Below are 22,319 nucleotides of genomic sequence, written 5' to 3'. Positions count from 1 at the left end.
TATGAACTAACACGATCGGGTGACATTTAATTGCGAAGCATTCGTTTTGGCTTTGAAACTGTCAGATATTGTATTTGAGAAGGTTTATATGTATTCCTAAACAATTATAGTTTTGCCATCATATCTGGAAAAATGCACACTAAATATGCAAACCAACTCCTGTTCTGAATATAAGGTTTTAACTTACTACTAGATTCCCGTACGTAGAACGGGCAAACCGCTAGTACTAAATCAGTAACGTTAAGCTTATTTTGCCGATTTTCTTAATGTGACTTTTGTATTGAAACTTTGAAAGAGTATTGAAACAAAAGATTCATAAGAATATCAAAACTGTCCTCCGTTTTGTATGACGAAATAGAATATGATTAACAAAAATTATTGAGAAAAAATCACGTGTCTCTTTTTTTTCAAAGGAAGAACTCTTCGAATAGGCGAGTAACGATTTTCCTGTAAATGGTTTTTATTTTATTTAAGCCGATTGAATTAAATTTGTGTCAAAAAACTATCCTATCTATCTACATAACCGTGCCACAGCATTAGCAAGTTAAACTATTAGTGGGATTTTAACTTTTGCAGACATGAGTTAAGTCAAACCTTCTCGACAGAAGTGCCGCAATGTAACGACTACGTAGACGAGCCGCGCCTCTGTCAAGCTAACGGTGCAACATATGAAGTCCGGTGACTCACTTGTCCCATGTAGCCGCGAAGTGACTATCACTTTCACTGATTTAGCTCAAGCGTTGGTCACGATTCTGCCATTACCTATAGTCTAGGGTCATGCGAACCATAACTTAACCTTTGGGGACGTCCTGTCCAGCTTCTTTCTATTATGGAACTGTCCGCTCGCCGCTGCGTGTGTTCCACAGCAGCATGCGATTAACGGTTCTCTTAGCTGTCAATATCTCAATGTCTTAATAAGACGCTGACATTGCGTGATTCTAGGTAATTATCGTATTTCTTACTGTAATTTCCCACAGTTTGTTGGTGAAAGGTGGCATTTTAAATGTTCTTAATGCACTATATGTTACTCTTCCCACATAAGTAATATGTTGGAAAATAAACCGTGACAACATAATTTTCAGGTTTTTTACCTAGTAAAACAAATTGACGTTTCTTGGTCTTTGAGAGATAATCATGTTGTTGAACTCGCTAAAATACTAAAATACTGATCGATATTTTTCCATCCGATCGCCAAAAGATCTTAAACGTTTCCCAATATTTCACCAATTCAAAGACGTGGCTTCTCCCGAAGACTATTTTTAAACGTCTCATTTTCACATCCTAGGATACTAGGTTCTAGCCCAGAACGGGTTTTCAAATTACTTCAGGCTAGTTATAGAGGGTTGTGGCATCATCACATGGATAAAATCCATAGGTGCTTGGTGGAATTTGAACCCGGGCCCTCAAGCAACGGAGCCCGGCGCTCTACCACTAGATCAGCCCTTGAAGACTAATATTTTAAGTCTTATTCAGCCTAAAAGCCTAACGAATTAAGTTGCAGATTCACTTATCTATAAAAACTAGAATTGAGGTTTTAGGTCAAGGTGCGCATGACCATAGCCTATCCATACGATAATAGTGACAACTTAACAAAATGGCCACTTTTTACAAGACAACTGTCCAATGACCGTCCAGCAGACTGTAGCCACGATCACGTTTGGGAAAGCCATCTGACGTGTCCTTACCCACGAATCACTCGTTTAATTCCTCCGCAGCGGTCACGGACATTGTGCTGCCTTCGACCACTTGCCCTAGTGATCTATGTTATAGCAGACCAGCTTCCAGTAAACCGCAAGGATAACTGCTATAATCGATGTAATGATTTATCTGAAGTGTTGTGTTTCGTTTTGACAGACATTTAAACGGTTTTTATTGCCGGATTCGTTGATCACTGAAATTATTTGGTGCTTTTTTATAAGTGGTTTTGTGTGGGAAAATAGTTTTTGTGTATTTTTAAAGCAACACAAAATAACATTAAGAACTTAGAAAGAGAACTACACTAAGAATTTGTAATGAAACAGGAATAATTTGTTTTAAATAGGGCCCATTGCACAATCTACGTTTGCTATTATATGAAAATTACCAGTTCTTGTCAGCGTCTTTTTGATTTTTGATTTTTCAGTCAATACTCTAATAAACTACGTCTAGTAGGTCTATCCTTAAATAATTACTCTTTACAAACTTCATTGTATGAAAACCTAGAAGCGGAACGACTGTAGATTTTTGCCCACTTAGGCCTATTAGAGGGGATGCGGAATACTATCCCCCGGAAAACTACCCCCCCAGGTGAAACTTGACGTCACAAAATCTGCTAACTAACCAATATGGAAGCCGTGTCCGCGACTGGAATACTACCCCCCTAGACAAATCATGCTATTTAATTTTAATTTTAATTCAAGTAATTCCATTGGATAATGGAATAGTCATGTGGTGAATATAAAACAGAATTTCGAAATGTTACAGCAAGTTTGGTTGGTTAGGTTAGGTTAGATTAGAACTGTTTGACAACTAAATTTGAGTGTCCGTGACTGGAAAACTGCCCCCCCGGTCTCTGACGTCAATATGACGTAGGGACCTGTTTGGGGGGTAGTTTTCCGGGGGGCAGTCTTCCGGCGACCCCTATTAGAGACCCGCTGAACTATGTTCTCCTTGAATGAATATTGTATAACAGCAAGTACATATAGATTAGATATCTACTTCAACAACGATAATATTAATCTCACTATTTAAGTATGATTGCCAAAATCTTGTACCATAAAATACTGTATTTCTTTAGTCGCTTGGTAAGCGTTAAAGTTAAAGTTATTTAATATATTGCCAAATATCCATACCATGTTAGCTCCCGGAAATACTCATATACATTTTTTAAAGTGTCCAGTATTTCAAAATACATTTAGTATGGCTCTTAGTAAGGTAAATCACTTTCTTAAATACAGAGAAAGTTCTTCTTACCTGTAAGAGGTATTTATTTTCTGCTTTCTTGATAAAAGAACATGAAACGCTGGCTCTGAACCTTCGGGTCATAGAATTATCGTACCGCTATAAGTCAATAGCCACTGACGGGATTTGAGCCATGAACTCCAGGGAAGAAGTCCCGTCCTATCCGTCAGCCGCGGCGGTTCCAGTGTTGTACCTTGGTGAAAGTGGTCCGCGGGGGCGGGGCAAGCGCGTATCACAATCTGTACAATATTGTACAACGTATGTAACCAGTTACCTTATCACAGTTTCATCAGCGAAACAGCTCCGGCAATAACTGTTATTTATCGTTACTTTGTAACGGAACATGTGTGATGGGTATTTTGTTTCGTAATGACCAATACTAGGCTACTTTATAATGGTGTCCTCAGAGCAAAATTTAAGATAAGCATGTTGTAAATTAAAGTTTTACTACCACATTTAGGCAGGTACTCTACCGATTCTCTAAGCAGTATTTTGATACATCCTTGTATAGTAGGATGAAACTCTCCATTCAATATTATATCTTAACAGTAAATGTTCATTTTAAGGCAATACAACAAAATAAAGGGAAATGGGTTAGTTCAATTATGTGCTAACAAAATAAAGTGACTTAAAATGTTTACTGTCATAAAATGTAGCTGTTTCGGTAGTCCATTTCAACTAAGAATATGAAGAATATGACTAGATTGAATATTTTTTATTAGCCTGGTCTAAACCTGCTGAGGAATCGTGGAGTAATATGAATTGTGTATCTTGTAAAACTAAACCAAGTTAAGTTTAATTGACTAAACAATAACATAACGTAAATGATTTCCTGATTTTTTCTACACTTGCTGAACTTAAGTTCAACAAAATTGTGTCTAGTTCCAAATAATCTTTATAGAGTTTAACATTAACGTAATCTGCACATATTTATAAAACAATTTTTGTGTAAACATTTTTTAACGTTAGCTTTTTTATTTTACTTAAATCTACTAAACAATGAAAGGACCATACTAGAAATAGACTTAAATATTTTATAAGCCCATTATGTTATAGATTATTCACATTTTTCCCATAGTAAAACCCCTGACTAATAATCTGGCCGATTTAAACAGATGTAATGTACACTTCAATATCAAAAGGCAATGGTACTACCTTCCTCCTAGAAAATTATAAACAATAATTTCAGAAATTTATAAAATACCTACAAATCAATGTAGTTCTTCAATGACAATGTAGTTCTTGTACTGAGAGGGAAAGTAAATCCGAGTTGTTTTTAACAAGCTGAAAGAAAGGGGTTGCGAAATTCTCTGACAAACAACCAGTTCGAATAAACAAGACGTATTTTAGTTACGAACTTATTCGAGCTAATAGGATTTACTTTGGGAATGCCGACTTGTCAGCAAATTTAATTATCGCTTAGTGAATAAATTTGATGCTATTTCAAGCTCAAAAACTGATTAGGTTGCCAAATGACAATGTAAATGAATTGTTTTGCCTCAAGTGAGTTCAGATAATGAATCATGATTAGAAGGATATTTACTTTTATTTAGCAAAGAATATTAATTATGTGATTTAAATAATATTTCCGTTTCAAATATAATTTAAATTATCTAGATAGTTGTAATATATTCAATAGTACTTATTAAGTGAGTATTGGTGGACTAAATAATTGTATTATCTTTATCGAAACCTTACAAAAAATATAAATGGAGATTTAATTTAGTTTTATCTAACTTTAATAAGTTTGCAGATTTGATTCCAAATCAATCTTTTACGAGTCAAATCACTTTCAACAGAACGTTCTACATCAATATCAATTTCATTTTTATCGAATTAAATGTGCTTTCTTAAAAACAATTTTAAAATAACAAAAATAAAATGTGGCCACTTAAATAATTCCGGTTCATAAGCGTAGATCATTCTAAATTCACGTGCACCTTTGATACAAGCCGCCGAATTAGAAGCTGTCGTAAACAATTCCAAAAATGACAGTCACAAAAAGTAGTCTATCATTTACAGACACACGCATTGCCTTAAACAAACAAACTAGTAACAGTAACATAGCAACCAAGGCACAAGTGCCAGGTTATACAGGGCAAGGCGATCTGCTATGGCAGGCAACGGTAAATGACATGTAGCTGTGGGATGTGAACCAGACAACGCATCATCTTATTTAATACTCTGTGTTTTCGAGAGAGTAATTATCACTGTGTATTAAAATACCCCCGCCGCAGCAAACCTGCCGACTAAGCGAATTTCCATTTGTCTGAATTGATTTTCAGTTAAATATATTTTAATAACATTAGGTTTAACGAGTACCTAGGTTTGCTGCTACAAGGAAACTAATAAAGTGTGTTTTTGAGTAAAATATTGATAGCTTAGTACAAAATAAATAAATTTGCCAAGTTTGATCAAAATATATCCATAAACAAGCAAACTACAACATTTGACAATATTCTCCATAAGAATAACATGGGAATTTTAAATTTACAATTTTTTTAATTTTCTCCGTTACTAATAATTGAACAAAAATACTTTTATATACTAAAACCCCCCGTAAAGCCCCGTTCCCATGGTCCGATCGTGCTGGTTCGCGAACTCATTCAAGTTTATCCCGCTTTACACCTTTAAACCAAATTTCATCAAAATCGGACAAAAATTACTCAAGTTATCGCGTTCACGGACGTATATATATATATATATAAGTCTATATATATATATATATAAAAATTTGAACGAATGGTGTTTTTGGCCTCTGGGGACATCAAAATGAAAAAGTAAATCGGTCCCGGGTCTAGGTCTTACCGTGCCACCTACGGTAATAGCTACTTCCCTATAGGGAAATTCGCTAAAAGTGCAGAGTGTAAATGGGAAGCTTAGTTGTAATTTACAGATGATGAGGACAGTTTAGAGACTTTTAGCTTTACCAACTTTGCAATGCAATATAAACTTAATAAATCCTTAAAACGGTAGTAGCTAGTATGATGCTCTATAATGCTCTATGATGGTTGTCTATGTCTATACCATCGAGATATCTCGATCGAAAAGCTCGTATTTTCGGGAAAACTTTATTGTATTCGAATCCAATACCTGATGAGATACTGATACAAAATTGGTCACCTGAGACTATTAATTGTAAAATTAAAAACGTTAAGTCTCGTACCGGTAACCTAATTGTTATTATAAAAATACATCCTGGAGGAAATGATGTAAACTATATATGATCTATGAGACGGTCACCCATATCTTTTTATTTTTTTCACCTTCCATTTGCCCGTCCACATAGATTACAGATCTGTGCGTGGAACGTATCCAGCAAAGCAAGGGGTGAGCCGGTACAGTACGAAGGTGAACTGTATTGGTAAATTTAGTGGTTTTATGTCCCTCCTTCAAATTCTAGCCCTAGACCACTTTGAAGATTACTTCAGGCTAGGCATAAAGGGTTTCGGCATTATCTTCGATAAACTCCATTGGTGATATACAGGATTTGAACCCAGACCTCAGGGACTGAACCCCCGTTTTTTAGCGAATTTCCCATATAGGGAATAAGCTATTACCGTAGTACTCATGGTAAGACCTGGACGCGGGACCGATTTTTTTTTCATTTTGAGGTCCCTAGAGGCCAAAAACACCATCCGTTCAAATTCATATATATACAGTATATATTGCGAGTCCCATGCCTCACTTTAAGTCACTTTAAGTTTTAAGGTCGTCCTAGGTTCAGCCGTAGCTGTAGGAATGATGTTGGTCTGGTTCTCGAGTTGTGTGTGTTGAATATTTCTTGATGTTATTGTGGTTCTTGGAGGAAGTGATTTAGTTATTGGGGTTACTTTAACTTTATGTTTTACACGAAACGAATCCTCAATTGTTGGAAAGTTGTATTGGTATTGAGGGCTTAATGGTGAAAACATATTACATTTTGAATTATTGGATGCTTCTAAGATTGATGATTTGTTGAAATGTGGGAAACGTTTAGTTGTGTTCCAGAAATATCTCGTGTGTGTTTGTTTATTTTGGGAAGCCAAATATCTATTTTGTGGTAGTTGACTTCCCTGCTTTAGAAGTTTTTTGGAAACTGTTCCCTTTTAGCAGGACGCCTAAAGCACTGGTCAATGGTGTGGTTATTTCTTTTGCAATATGCACAAAATTTGGAAGGTGTATTTGAGTATTTTGGATTCCTACGGTTAGCTCTAGCATTGTACCAACAATTTTCTGTGGCGTGATTGTTTTTGTTACATATGTGACAAAAGAGTGGAGTGTTTTGTGATCGGTGTGGTGATCTATAATCTAATCTGGTTCTTGGAATAGGTTGTCTGTTGGAGTGATGTGAATTGTGAGGTGAAGAGCTTCTCGATAAATTTTGTGAGTTTCGAGAAGTGCTTCTGGGCCTATATTTTTCAGCTGACCTGTCATATCTGGGATGAGGGGAAATGTCTCTTCTTTGTGTGGATCTTGAACGATGATAAGTTTCTTTGTGTGGGTTGTCCCTAGGGTAGTTTGTTTCATCAGGTTTGACCTTGAGGCTTAATAATGTATCTTTTATGTCCCTAAGTTCTAATTTTAAGTTGTCTAATTCGTCAGTTTCATACGTTACCGATTTTGGTTTAGGTTTTATTAGGGTAACGCGTTCAGCTGAGGTTTGGTATTTTCTCTGATTTTTATTCCTAATAGCTCTTTGAGATTCAATTTTTAGCAGATTTTCGTTTAGCTGTTTAAGTGAGTTGTTTTCCATTCTCACTAGGTCATTACAAATCTCCGGTTTTATTCCCTGAATTACGAATTTTATTATTTTTGCATCATTCATATTGGGATCTATTCTGTGGGAAAGGTGAATGATTTCGTATAGGAATTGCATTGGAGATTCATTTTCTCCTTGTGTTCGATTTTCAAGGACCGTCTGTAAGTCATCAATTAATGCAACTGGGCTGAATGCTTTAATAAACTCAGACTCTAGGTTTGCCCAACTAGTTTCATTGTTTTCATGTTTGTAGAGTGCAAACCATTTATACGGGGTAGAAGTTAAGTGTGTGGGGAAAAGTTCAATTTTAGTTTTTTCGGACCAATGGTTGCACCTTGATGCAATATTGAATTTTTGAATAAATTCATGTACATCTTCTGAAGGAAGACCTGAGTATGTGCCTGCTTTTATTAGGGGAAGTTTCTCTTTTGACTCATCAGCCATGTTTTTGTTGGTTATATATGATTTAGGGTGAGATGCTATTTGTGTTGATGTGTTAGGGGTTTCTGGTTGGTTGTGATTTTGATGGGTTTCTTGATTTAAGTTTAACGAATTAAAGCTATGTAACAATTGTTCGTGTTCTATTATTGACCTGTTTTCATAAAGGTTTTGTGAATGTTCAGGTTTAGGTTGTGTTAGGTCGTCAGAAGTGTTTATAGTATCATATGTTGGTTCTTGAAGGATTTTCTTGAATTTTAGCAAATCTCTAAACTGTTCTTTTGTTTTGTCTTCTAGTTTGTTGTTAAAGAACAAGTCTGTTAATGCCTCAGCAAAACTTGGATGTCTAAATGCAGTCTTGAAAACATCTTTGGTGAAAGCTAATTTTGTTCTTAGATTGGCTAGGGTTTCGGTTTCAGGGATGGGTGGGAGTTGTATTTTATATTGACAAGCTAGTTGTAAAGCCTCAGTTTTGTTTAAGCTATATATGTCAATGTTAACAATTTCAAAATCTAAATCCATAAATTATCTTTTAAGTTTTAGTAATGTGACAAACCTACATAAGCTATTGTTACATTTGGTGGTTTTATTAAGGTTATGGGCCTAGCTAAGATACGTGTTTTTATTTGAGTTAGTGGCCTATATTGTTTTGTTCATAATCTTTAAGTTTTATCTTAAACTAACACCCTATACAATTTACGATTCGTGAGTCTGATATTATCTTAAGTGACTATAATTGACTATAAATAAACTAAAATAATTCACAAGTCATATAATTTGTTTCAAGATAAATTATTAAAATAAATGTAGGATCGTTATTGTTTAGTTAAAAACGAAAAGACAGCCTTCGCCGTGCGGCGCCTCCACCATGCGAGTCCCATGCCTCACTTTAAGCTTAAGTTTCCTAAAATGATTCACTCGCTTAGCTTAGTCAAGAGGTGTTAGGTTAATGAGACATAAGACTGCTTAAGGGTGTTACTCAACGTGTAATGAACAAAAATTTAAATTTAGAAAAACAACATAAGTAACAAAGTGTTACAACAGCAAAAGAAAACTTAGAAAAGGCAAAAAACAACAATAATAAGATAAATTAATTTACAACGTTAAATTTACAAGAAAAGAAAATCAATTGAAAATTTAAAAGAATTAGTTACTGACAAATTATATGACTTTTATGTTTGACAAAGTTTTAGTTAGATATTTTATTCTTTCTACATACTGTCTATTGTCCCAGAAGCACACACACCGATACACGCACTCCCAAACTCCCGATCTTCTTTCTCCGGTGGCCCGTGGTGATCTCCTCGATGTTTTCCTTCAGATCCTCCAGCTCCAAGAGTCTTGACCCCTCCATCTTCATCATTAGCCCTTCTCATTGGCTGATTACCGATAGGGTGTGTGGCTAATAGGTTAACGGTGTTTCTTGGAAGTCAGCCCTACCGGTCATCGCCTAGCTCACATCAGCTGGGAAAGGAATTTGTAAATCGATGCTCATGCTACTGTTCAACTCTGTTCACACCAACTGGTCGACTAAGTGTAATGTGAACAGAGTGTCTGCATAGATGAGCACCGTGGGTACGGGGTTAATCCCCTTTCTTACAATATATATATTTATATATATATACTAGCTGACCCGGCGAACTTCGTATCGCCTAAGTAATAGGTTTCCCCTAAGACAGACCGATGGAAAGAAAGTACCGTTACGTTTAATTTTCAAGATGATCTCGTTCGCATCGCTCAATCACGTCCTTGTTGAAGTTCGTTCGCTACGCTCACTCACCTTTGGGTTGGAGCTCGTTCGCTACGCTCACTCACCTTTAGGTTGGAGCTCGTTCGCTGCGCTCACTTGCCTTCAGGTTAGCTCGTTCGCTACGCTAACTCGCCTCCAGGTTGAAGTTCGTTCGCTACGCTCACTCACCTTTTGGTTGCAAATTAGCTGTTGTCATAAATGTAAAAGAAATAATAGTGCTGCACCCTGTTGGTAATCCTTGTAACTTTAATGCTATTGAACATCATAGAACAGAACCAACTTGTTTAATTGAAACAGCTGTTAAGATTCATTAATTTCATTTCTCATAAGGTTAACATGGGAAACTCCAGAGCCACTGGGGCGGAGCCCTTTTAAGAATTTCGAAACGGGAAATAGTTTACGTCCAATTCGCATACCTACAGAATTTACACACCAAATTTCATAACGATCGGTGAAGTCGTTCCGGAGGAGTTTGCAGACAAACACTGTGACACGAGAATTTTATATATTAGACTAGCTGACCCGGCGAACTTCGTATCGCCTAAGTTATAGGTTTCCCCTAAGACAGACCGATGGAAAGAAAGTACCGTTACGTTTAATTTTCAAGATGATCGCTCAATCACGTCCTGGTTGAAGTTCGTTCGCTACTTTCACTCACCTTTGGGTTGGAGCTCGTTCGCTACGCTCACTCACCTTTAGGTTGGAGCTCGTTCGCTGCGCTCACTTGCCTTCAGGTTAGCTCGTTCGCTACGCTAACTCGCCTCCAGGTTGAAGTTCGTTCGCTACGCTCACTCACCTTTTGGTTGCAAATTAGCTGTTGTCATAAATGTAAAAGAAATAATAGTGCTGCACCCTGTTGGTAATCCTTGTAACTTTAATGCTATTGGACATCATAGAACAGAACCAACTTGTTTAATTGAAACAGCTGTTAAGATTCATTAATTCCATTTCTCATAAGGTTAACATGGGAAACTCCAGAGCCACTGGGGCGGAGCCCTTTTAAGAATTTCGAAACGGGAAATAGTTTACGTCCAATTCGCATACCTACAGAATTTACACACCAAATTTCATAACGATCGGTGAAGTCGTTCCGGAGGAGTTTGCAGACAAACACTGTGACACGAGAATTTTATATATTAGATATATGTGTCCGTTAGCGCGATAACTCAAGCAAAAATGACCAGATTTTGATGAAATTTGGTACAAACGTGTAAACCTACGTTTATTCGAACGAGTTCGCGATCCAGCCTAATCAGACCATGGGAACAGGGGTTTATGGGGGGTTTTATGGGGTAAAAATGTGCTTTTCCCATTTTTACCCTAAAAACAAAAAATTTTGTAATTTTTTTCTAAACCGTTTTGTAGAGCTTAAAAAAAGAAATAATTTAGTATATTGAAGCGCTGTTGTATGCCTAACGGTCACGGAGAAAATTCAAAAATTTAAAATTCCCATGTTATTCTTATGGAGAAAATAAAAATTGTTGTAGTTTACTTGTTTATGGATATATATTGATAAAATTTGGCAAATTTATTTATTTCATCCCATACTATTCACGTATGGTCAAAAAAACACTTTTTACCTTCCCCGTAGCAGCAAACCTAAGCACTTGTTAAATCTAATGTTATTTAAACAGGCAATAAATATGTCTTATTTATGGAAATATTTGAGTAAAAATGTAATCAGACAAGTTGAAATTCGCTTAGTCTGCAGGTTTGCTGCGGCGGGGGTATTTACCAATACACCAGCCAACTCCCCACATCCAGTCAAAGTAGGAACGAATGCAGAGAAATTACAACCCAAAAAATGTCAACCACAGACATATTTTTCTCCCAACTCTTTTCTATGACCTTTCTAAATCCCCAAACCTCACTTTATAACCCGTCTGACCCCAGACTGGTCTGACTCCCTCGTCCAGGACCCGTTTGACTCCTCGGACGCCCCAGACCGGTAGTCCAGGAGTGGCTGTCCCATGACCGGACATAGAGGAATGCGAGAGGAAGTCGCGCCATAGAGAAAGCTGTTATGTTTGAGCGGTAAAAGCTGCCGGGCGCGACCAAGGTCGTCCAAGGAGGTCAGTAGGGCTCAAGAAGGAAGTGGTCGAATTGTAATAATTAAGATCCGGACCATCCGAGGATTGGACTTTTGAAGATGAGACTGGGATGTTCCCGGTGACGTGGAAGGTTATAGAATTTGTTATTTGACAGAGATCCATTTAAGTCTAATAAAGAATGCAATCATGGTTTTGACTTTAAAAACGTAACTGACAACGTTGAAATCAAGTACATATCGGACATTAACCAAAAAGAGATCTTCCTTTGTATGATAAATTACAATATTTAACATTTCATCAAACATGCTATATTTTCCAAGAATTCCACCTCTACTACACTTAGAGCCTCAATAACAATACTCTCCTGGGGATTATAAAAAAATGCTTGATATCGAGGTTGACTTTGATATTAGAGTTTGTGATATTAATCCCCTAATCAATAACATGTATTTGGTTATAACATGTTGCAAATTACACTTGATACCAAGGATTACTAGCTATTGAAGGTGTTGTTAGCGAGGTTCCACAGTATATACACATTTTATATTGTCTTTGAATGAAATGTAATGCTAGAGAAGACCTTTTAAAAGGCGTGTGAGTGGAAATAATGATTAAATTGGTGGAACTACTGTATAGTGTTGGTGTTTAGGAAAAACAGTAATGTTCTACTTCAAGTTTTCCTTACGTTCAACTAAAAATTACATCATTCACAGCTACTTAATGTAACGTAAACCCAGCCATTTATATATTAGCATTAACAATCCGATTACGCTGAGACAACAAAAATAGGTATCTCAGGCATGAGAACTTTCCCGACGCTTGAGAGCTCTCTCCACCTAATACTCATACGACAGTTGAATTTAAATATGTCAGTACAAAGGTCAGCGAAGACAATGGTCTGTTTAGCGGCGTTTCAAATAGCACTTACGAGAAATCGTATTTTAAACGCGTACAACAATGAGTGATTTGGATCATGACCAAGTTGTAGGTCAAAGCGTTTATCTCCATGTTGGATATGCCTTTGTTGATTTGTAATTCACATTTACTCCCATTAACTTTGGATACTGAATTATATATCCCAGCATAAACTATTGTTTTAATTTAAAGTAACCATTGGAATATTTCACTAAATTTTAATTAGAATATTTTATTGATTATTTATTAGTCTATTAATCTATTTTTATTTATTAGTATATCTATTTTATCTCATTGAATGTCATAGATTATCTATAGTTGAAGGTACTTCTCCTCCAAGTTTTATTTTATTTTAGTTGTTCAACAACAAACACATGCAACAAAAGTGATAATAATGTGGGTCAAAGGAGATTTGTTAATATCAGTAAAACTTCTATTTTTCTTATACATGTTGTTTTACAATTGACTTTATCGAAATAAGATAATAAAGTAGAACCTTGATAAGAAGACCCTTATGGGGATGATCAAATATGACTTATTATCAAGGTTGACTCCTTATAGAGGTTTGCAATAACATGCATTTAAGGGCAATAAAAAATCATGGGTATTTGAAAATGACACTTGTTATCAAGGGCCACTTGTTATTGAGGGTCTTCTTATCAATGTTCTAGATATTTTTTATTTTAATAACTTTCATAGACAATTAAACATAAATTAATAAAATATTCTGAGGAGTTTGCACTGTAACACTTTGTATATAAAAACTTACAGGAAATCAGTTTCTGGCTGGTTGGAATTATTTTATACCTTGTATATTAAAACTGTGAATATTAATGTGCTAAAACGTTGAAAATGTGTGGAAATATAAACATTAAAAATTATATTAATTCCGTTTTATACACACTACAGTGCATCTAATAATTGCACTATTGAGTAAGCTTAACAATTTATAGTTTTATTTTTACATAAAATTTGATGAATCATTGAATCTTGAAAGGATTGTTATGGTATTTTTAACTTTTTAGCACATTATGATTTGTGATGTTATGTTATTTCAGGGTTAATGTGTTTTTCTTCTATACTCTGTATTTCCTATTTTTACTGACTTTACTTTAAAATTACTTTATCTTCCTTTCTTCACTGTCTCTTTACCTTCCTATGCCTAACTTTTTGGGATATTAACATATTGACTAACCAACAACGCACTTTCAGATTGGTTAGTAAATTGCCTTACTGACGTTATCGGTATTTTTTACAGACACCGAATAAATATGTGGCGACATCGTATGCACACAGTTTAGGGAAGGGATAGATTTTTCTTTAGATATTTCATAAAAAAAAATACTATTTTATACTTTTGATTTTACATTTATCAAACTTTCGATTAGCATACGTGTTAAATATAGTTACCTCAGTTTGAATATAATTCTCTTTAAAATTATTTATTCAATAACAGGCAAAGTAGTGAAATCAAATCAAACTCAAATCAAACAATATCATAAAATTACAAATTTGTATGTTTACGTGTACCATAATCAAGACCATTATCGCAAGGCTAGGTTACGTTAAATCAACATAAACAATTTAAAACTAAATTCCAAAGCTGGAAATTATTTTTAAAATGTTTTAAATTTCCAAATTCAGCCTTAAAATATTATAAAAACAACATAAATTTTATGTAACAGTGGCTTCCACCAAAAAAGTTCAATTTGAAACATAGTAAACGGTTTTGTATACAAAATTGCAAGGTTAACAAACGTGTTTTCAATTTAAATATACCGTAATTGTTTAACAAACGTCCAAAAAATATGGTTTTTATTTCAATTTTTTTAAATATTAATTTTACTCTTTTGACGTTTACCAAAACTATCTAACTTGACTACACCTCTGCACATTTACTCTTTTACTAAAAACACAAAAATATAATTACCTTAAGTACTACCCCTAAACTGGCACAAATACCAAAAACATCACACACTGACTTTACCAAGACAAACTTGACCGGGCCCTCACTCTCGAAAACTTGTAAAACTTGCAGCTAACTGAAATGTTCTTTTTCAGGGCTGACGTGTCGAGTTTGTCAAAGCACCTGTGTTTTCGAATCAGACTTTGGTTTCACGTTAAACTGTGCTTTTAAAAAATCTGGGCTTTTCCGAGTGAGGAACCTTGGTGGGGTCAAAGGATACGTCGGACTCGGTAAGGTTCTGCGTCTTTACGCCTCAAACTTGAGGTAATTAGACATTACTCTGTGTCTGGTTGGCTTACTCTATGGTGGTGGCTTGTAGCAATCACCTTAAGCTTGAGGTGATTAGATATTGCTCTGTGTCTGGTTAACTTACTCTGTGGTGGTGACTTGTGATTAGGTTTAACCTCAAACTAGAGATGATTAATCATTACTTTGTGTTTGGTTAACTTGGTACTATGGTGGTTGCTTATGATTAGGTTTAACCTCAAGATGTAATGTAGGTAATAGATATTACTTTGTGTCTACTTAGCTTACTCCGTGGTTTAACCCCAAAGTTGATAACAAATTCATCGTCTTAAGCCTCAAACTTGAGATACTGTTGTACCTGTTACCAAAGGCCTATATTTTTTTAATTTCTAGAATAAACAATAATGCACTGTATTTGGAGCAAATATAAAAAACATGTAAATATCATATAATTATACATTTTGAGATCAATATAGCTACATTTAAATATGAAATAATAATAACATTTTATCAATTTCAGACTAGTAAAAAAATGTACAAAATGCAACACTAAACCTTAAAATAATTGGAGGAGCTACATTTATATAATTTGTTGGTCCTACAAAGGAATTGATATCTTTCAATGAACCAATATTAATATCATGCATTGGAAATATGTATTGCATATTCTGCATTGGAAATATTCATCTTATTAAACTTATGTGTTTAAATACATATTTTAACCTTTATACTCCTTTTATCTATGCTTTAACCTATTAAATATTCAGATTATACCCACATTGATAATTTAAAAAATGGACGGTCACTCTAATTAGAACTGTATTTACATTTCCTTAAAGATTTCCTCATCATTTAGAAAGTTAGCTTCGTGCAATCATCACAACCACCAAATAAGAAGAGCTAATAGCTCCCCTTGCAATAAGGATAACGTGGTAAAAATTCTCTGGGTTAATAAAGGTTGGGAAAGAATGTGGAAGAAGTGTGCTTCTGGCCATCTTAATGTTTCCTTTTTTGTTTAGAACATCAGACGCAAGTCCTCATCCATCCGGACCCCATTAAAACAGTCCACTTCATCAGGACATCCATTTGACAACCATTTCCTAAAATTTAATTCAGCAATACAAAGAATGTGCCATTCTAAATTATAAAGTTTTACGCTCACGTTTATTTATTAGTATGCAGTGCAGTGCCCAACTATGGTAATCAGAATGTAACTAAATCCTGAGAAAAATTGTAGATTTTAAAGTTTAAATTTCTCAGTAACATTTGAACATATTTCTCAGTTATATCTGGACAAAATATAGTCATAAAAAATGGTTCTGGTTAGTGAAATAGATGGTCTAAGTGAGTCAAATTAAGGTAACTCACCATGGTCAACATCCATTCATGATTGAGTTATATTTTGGTTTAAATTTGCCCCATATAAATTGTATGATCATGGTTTTCAAAGCTTCTGTAACTAACTTCTTCACAGTTAATATTTTCCTTAAAAGTTTAGATCACACTATTAGATTTTTTCTGTTAAAGGCGTTTACAGAAGGGGTACCGAAAGGGCACCCGAATCTCGCTGCATTTCGAGAAAAGTCAGTAGCATTTTAATGGTTAGAAACTGGAGATGAATAAACAATCCCCAATATCAGTCCGATTCGCTGACTGGAGTTTAACCGTCCAATTAGTACGGATTAGCGAGGGATTGCTACAATAAGATGAATGATACTGCAGATGGTAGGAAAATCACACTTGCAAAAGTGTGTCATATACCGTATCTGTCTGATGTAAGGGCAAACAGCTGATTCACAGCTGATACTAGTAGATTTTCTCATCAGCTGGGATTTCCAAGGTGTCTGGATTACCAGATTTCGCAACTAAACACCAAGCCTAGTGGAGACCAGTAGAACAACCTCACGTTTATAATGTCAAGATATTTGAGAGAGAAGTCAGTCTTCCCACTCATTCAAGTCTCCAAAGTTTGCGATGATATTTTAAACATTACATAATATTTTTAGGTCGATTGGGAATTTATTAAATGTCTCTATCTATGTCTATACATCGATTGACATTTATATACATTGGCTATATACATGATGGATGTCTACAGTCAAATGGCGTGTTTAATCCAGTAAAATTAAATTAGACTTACAATTTTAAATAATTTATATATTTTCAGAGCCAACGTAGCTTTTAAGAGGTTTTTGGCTTGGGAAAAAATAAAGTAAATAAATACTATTGGTTTTTAAATTTCAGTATCTTGGCTGTCAGTGAACGGGTTGTTTTTTCAATCCAAATTATCGAATGTGTAGGTCTATATATTTAAGCAGAGAGTTAATTGTATAGTAAAGTAATAATTCGATATGTAACTGAAATACAACACGGATGGTTTCTTAAAATAAAACATACACTTTAACATATTTTGGTAAATTCTGCAATAATCTTTTCTACAGTAAAAATGTATAATCCTTTAAACAAGCTCTACAACAATTTCTGTATATGTACAGATAGACTTATTTATTCTGAATACAACGTTACTTTTTAATATACAAGGCCGTGTTCACAAATTATATTCTTCATAATCATTCATCTTATCCTGGGACCATCTTTTGAACCAATAGGAAGACTTAATTTAACAAATCCGAAGGTCTGCACACCGGTTAATTTACACACAAAAAATGTTGAGAGGGCAGTTACAGAACTATTAAAGTTTTCAAGATCTGAAAAGACCGTAAACCGTGTTATCTTGACCTAGGTCAAGGATACAGTTGAGTATCACGTAGTTGTGACCTAGAGGACGTGCTAGGTGTACCGTGCAGTGCGTCACGTCCGGACGTGTTAGAACATGCACGTAATAAATTCTCACGTGGCTCCTACCGTCCTAGCTGACGGCCACGAATTTGTATGGTACACCGAGGCATCCTGTTAGCCATTAGTTTCACAAATTATGATTATTGAGAGGAATTCATCTGGTGTCCTGATAGCCACGATGGCGGGCCAGGTAGACGTTGTCAGGATGGGAGCTTACAGGGAAAACGGGAAATTTAAGCTCCCTTTTCTCCCTGTTGCGAATTAAAGTATTGTCAAATTGTTACAAAAACCTAGTACATATACAAACATACAAAAGGGGTAATTTCTAGACCCTCCAAAAATAAATTCCGTTTGTTCTAACATACTAATTAAAAATTAACCATATGTTTTTCGAATGAAATTGAAGGTCAAGTTTATGTAATGTATAAGGTATAGTGTTGTCCATCAGAGTAGCCGTTGTACTGTGGCTTAAATCAACATATTTCCTACAAACTAAAAATATCCATACCTATGTCTGCTATGTTCAGTGAGGGAAAATCGAATTCCCGTTTCTCTTAGATTCCTCCCAGCTACCGTGCCCCGTTGTCGTGGGATCATGATACTGAACTGACCCTTCCTAACGCCCATTAAATACCGTTACTATCAAGACGCTTTGGAGGGCCATAAAGATCGTGGCTATCAGTATGTATCCCATCACATAACCATCCCGTCCCCTCGATTCGCCAATTTAATTGAGGACAAGAAAAAAGTTCTCAAGTAACTCCATCGAAGCTTATATTAATTTATTCTCAAATTTACTTATAATCCAGTAATATAAGTACATTCGCATAACCACCACATAATGTCTTTATTTATTCTCTATTATTTTTGAATTTTGGAATTACTACATTACTGTGAATATCAATGCTTCTGTATCCAAATAAATTTATGCAACGCTGAACTCAAAACATTACAAGTTTGATGACATCACTGAGTTTTCTAATCTCAGATCGTTAAATACAAGGATCCAGTTTAGTGAAAGTGGTTTCACTAAACTGGATCCTTGTCCCTACCGAGAATCAATTCTTTGTTTGAAGTTCATTGTTGGTGATGGTGAGTTAATGTTGTTCAAAGGTTTATTGCGTACTCAAAATTCGCACGTTATGTTAACTCGTAGTAAAACTCGTGATATGAATAAACATAATTAACACCCATCTTGCGGCATCGTACATCGCTCCGCCATTTTGTTGGTTTTACTTTTCCAGGGACCGGAAGCCATTTCTGTTGTCTCCGTGTTTCCGATTGGTCAGCCATGTTGGTTCAGTCTCATTGGTGGAGTCATAGCGTACGGTGTTGTTAGTGTTCCATTGTGTGAGTTTTTTGTACGTAAACCTTTTATAGATTATAGTGTTTTGTGATTTGTTATTAATTGCATGTTGTATCATGACTTGACTGCTATACAGTGCATATTTTTTGACTACTACCCTCGGTAGTGTATTCCAACTTAGGTTGGGCGTTTGTGTATTGTTAGTTGTAATGTGTTAGTTAAGTTTTTTCACCTGAAGACGGGATCAGATTCCAGATCCCGAAACGTTGTGTATTGTTTTTTTTTTTTTTTTTTACATTCGTGATGGAAAATGTCCGCAATAAACCTTTGAACAACATGGATCCTTGTATTTAACATCCTCTTTGCCCATAACATTTTGCATGTAGTTGAGTAGTTTGAAAATGTAATTACCTTTTTATAGAACAAGTTTATGTGCCGTAAGACTTAAACAGGTTTCTCAAAATGACAAGGTTGCAGAAGTCTACCCACAACTAATCACGATCATTCAATAAGTATCCATTTTGTACACATTTTAATTGAATAACTTCTTGATCAGCATCGTACGTGTTATTAAATTACCTAAAAACACAACAATACGTCAAATTACACTTATAATAATAGATGTACACTTATACGGTTTACTCACAAGACGGTACATACGAATAAAGGGGGTAAGATGTGATTGATTTTGATTGTAGGTACACTCCAATCATTATAAGAATAGGTGAATGGGTACGGTAGCCTATTATTCGACTATTGGGCCTGATGATGATTTCCAATCAAAACCGATCACCACTTATCACATTTTATATGTATCTTATATGTGTCTTGTGAGTAAACAGTAAAAATGTAAATATATAATTATAAGTGTTATTTGACGTATTTTTGTGCTTTTATGACCTTTTAATTAGATTAATAACAACTCAAATTAGGCAATCTAGTAAATTTGTTAAAACAGATAAATCTTCTACTATTATAGATCAGAGAAAATCCCTTTTAACTTATAGAAATTTGTATGTACTCAGAAGGTTATGTGAAAAATTACAAGTTGGAATTTTACTATGACGTGTAGTTCCTAAAAGTAAAAAAGAACTCAAAACGATATTCAGGGTGTTTTTTGAAAATGTTTTAAGTAACACTTTAACTAAACTTGTATAATAACCGTAGTATAGTGTACAAATTCTTTTCAATATGCACAAAACAGAATAACTAATTTTAAAAATTGCCTACCCCAAAAACTGTCTCCACAATTAAGAAACAACCAGATTTACTGCAGTAGTTTACAAAGTAATGGCTCCCACGGCTATTACTTAATTACTGTAGTTTGTTGCTAATTATTAGCCTTGGTAATGGGCAAACATTGAGATAAGCATGCAACTGGTTTGCGGGAGTAATAAACAAACAATCCATAATAGGCGCAGGTCGATTGAGCTTTTAGATTATTACTTGCACTAATTGTATACAAGTAAAAATGTTGACGCTTAGTAATGGTTTTGCAGAAACATCTTGGTTTGGGGTTTAAGTACAAATTAACTATAGTAATTAAAATATGCTGTGCTATCGAATAAGCTTTGGATGTAGTTTTTACTTAAAATGTCTACATTAGAATAAATTTACTCTTAAGTAGACTGCATCTATCTTTGTGTATTTTTTTTAATTTCCATTTTTTCTTAATTTAACTCATTTACAATTTATTGTTGTTACTGGTTGGCTTCAGATAAAAAACAAATTAAAATAAATTGAACATTTTGTCCACGAATACAGTATTACACATACTTGTAATATTTTTTCAATTACAACTTGTGTGTATTTTGCCTAAGCTGAGAACAAAACTTTAAGGGGGATTTTAGCGGCCCATAATGGCCCATCATAGCATAATGTTATGATCTCAATAGTGATATTATACACCAAAGTAATCTGAAATGTCACAAGAATATTTGCGTACATTTTTTGAAGTAATGCCAATTCATGCAAACTTTAGATAGTGACAAATCCTGATTTTAATTAGACTCGGCCCGATTTCACCAAATTCTTGCTAACGATGGTTTAGTTAAACTTCGGTTAAAACTAACCGATGATTTAAACCACAGTTAAGGAAATCTAGTTTCACCAACGAAAACGCGTCAAAACTAACGCTGGTTTTATAAACGAGAGTTTAGAGTAAAATCCAGGTGGCAGTGGCAGTGAACTGTCATAATACCGGGCTGATACGGGAGCAAGTAAACATAAGCTAGAAAATAAATCAGTGTTTATGAGGTAGTGAAAACAAAACTGGAGACAGCAAGCTTACAGGAATACAATAGATTCTGAGCAAAATAACAACAGAAAGCAAGAATAAATACCAAAACAATTAACATAAGTAATTAAAGGCAAATCAATGTTGATCAAACATATTCGAGGAACAAATTGGTTGAGTTTTGCGGTCGAGTCAAGACTCACCAATCCAACTTTTTACAGGGATGTTCAATATTCTGTTTGTTCGCTAACCAGTTTGGTACATTTGAAGTAGTGAAAAAAACTGGAGTGAAAATAATTACAAGAACGAGACACAATGTAGATAACACCAAAATAATTATTTTCTATAAAATACTAGCAGAATAATGACAATTTAGGTTTAGATTTTGGTTTACTTACGTCTGACCGAACGCAAAACAATTGTTTGAATGTTGGGTTAGGGTTACCCAAAGCCGGGAGAAGGAAAAGGGAGCCTATTTTTTCGAACAATGAAATAATAAATTTGATAATGTTGGTAGAAGAGCCGGGACACTCTTTTTAGCCGGGATAAAAGAGTACGGCTCTTGATCGCCAATCAGTTCAATGTGGTCGCTGATCACAGACATACGCCTTAACTAAGAGCCTTGTGGGATAACCTAAAGCAATGCACTATGTGGGATAGCCTAAACACAAACCACTACACTACAGTGGTTTGTATTCATTTCCTTAAGAAAAAGGCTAAACGTTTTGATAGTTCATATCTAATAATAAAAAAACAATTTCATCTTTGTTATTAAAATCATTAACCCTTTCTCTTATCCACCTAGTTAGGCGAACAACATAGGCTACTCTTCATTGCCATCACATCACTTACAGTACTTTCAAAAGCTAATTCGTACCGTATTCTCTTCTACCATTTCGCCTTTCCATATAAACTTTTAACTTAAAACCAG

At 34.9% G+C, this 22,319-nt stretch overlaps 1 protein-coding gene across 1 annotated transcript in view; it reads left to right on the top strand.

The window, feature by feature from the left end:
* The window catches only part of LOC128993654 (uncharacterized), a 79,284-nt gene that overhangs the window by 21,109 nt on the left and 35,856 nt on the right, over positions 1-22,319 (top strand). Inside the window, exon 2 of the mRNA XM_054417713.1 lies at positions 14,897-15,031. Within this exon, the coding sequence (XP_054273688.1) occupies positions 14,897-15,031 (135 nt within the window). The remainder of the gene's footprint in view (positions 1-14,896; positions 15,032-22,319) is intronic.

The sequence above is a fragment of the Macrosteles quadrilineatus genome, unplaced genomic scaffold (genome assembly GCF_028750875.1).
Source record: "Macrosteles quadrilineatus isolate MER2022 unplaced genomic scaffold, UCM_ALF_1.0 Scaffold_4__1_contigs__length_99947679, whole genome shotgun sequence".
Lineage (NCBI taxonomy): Eukaryota > Metazoa > Arthropoda > Insecta > Hemiptera > Cicadellidae > Macrosteles > Macrosteles quadrilineatus.
The sequence above is the reverse complement of the archived record's forward strand: the minus strand, read 5'-3'. Positions and strand labels throughout refer to the sequence as shown.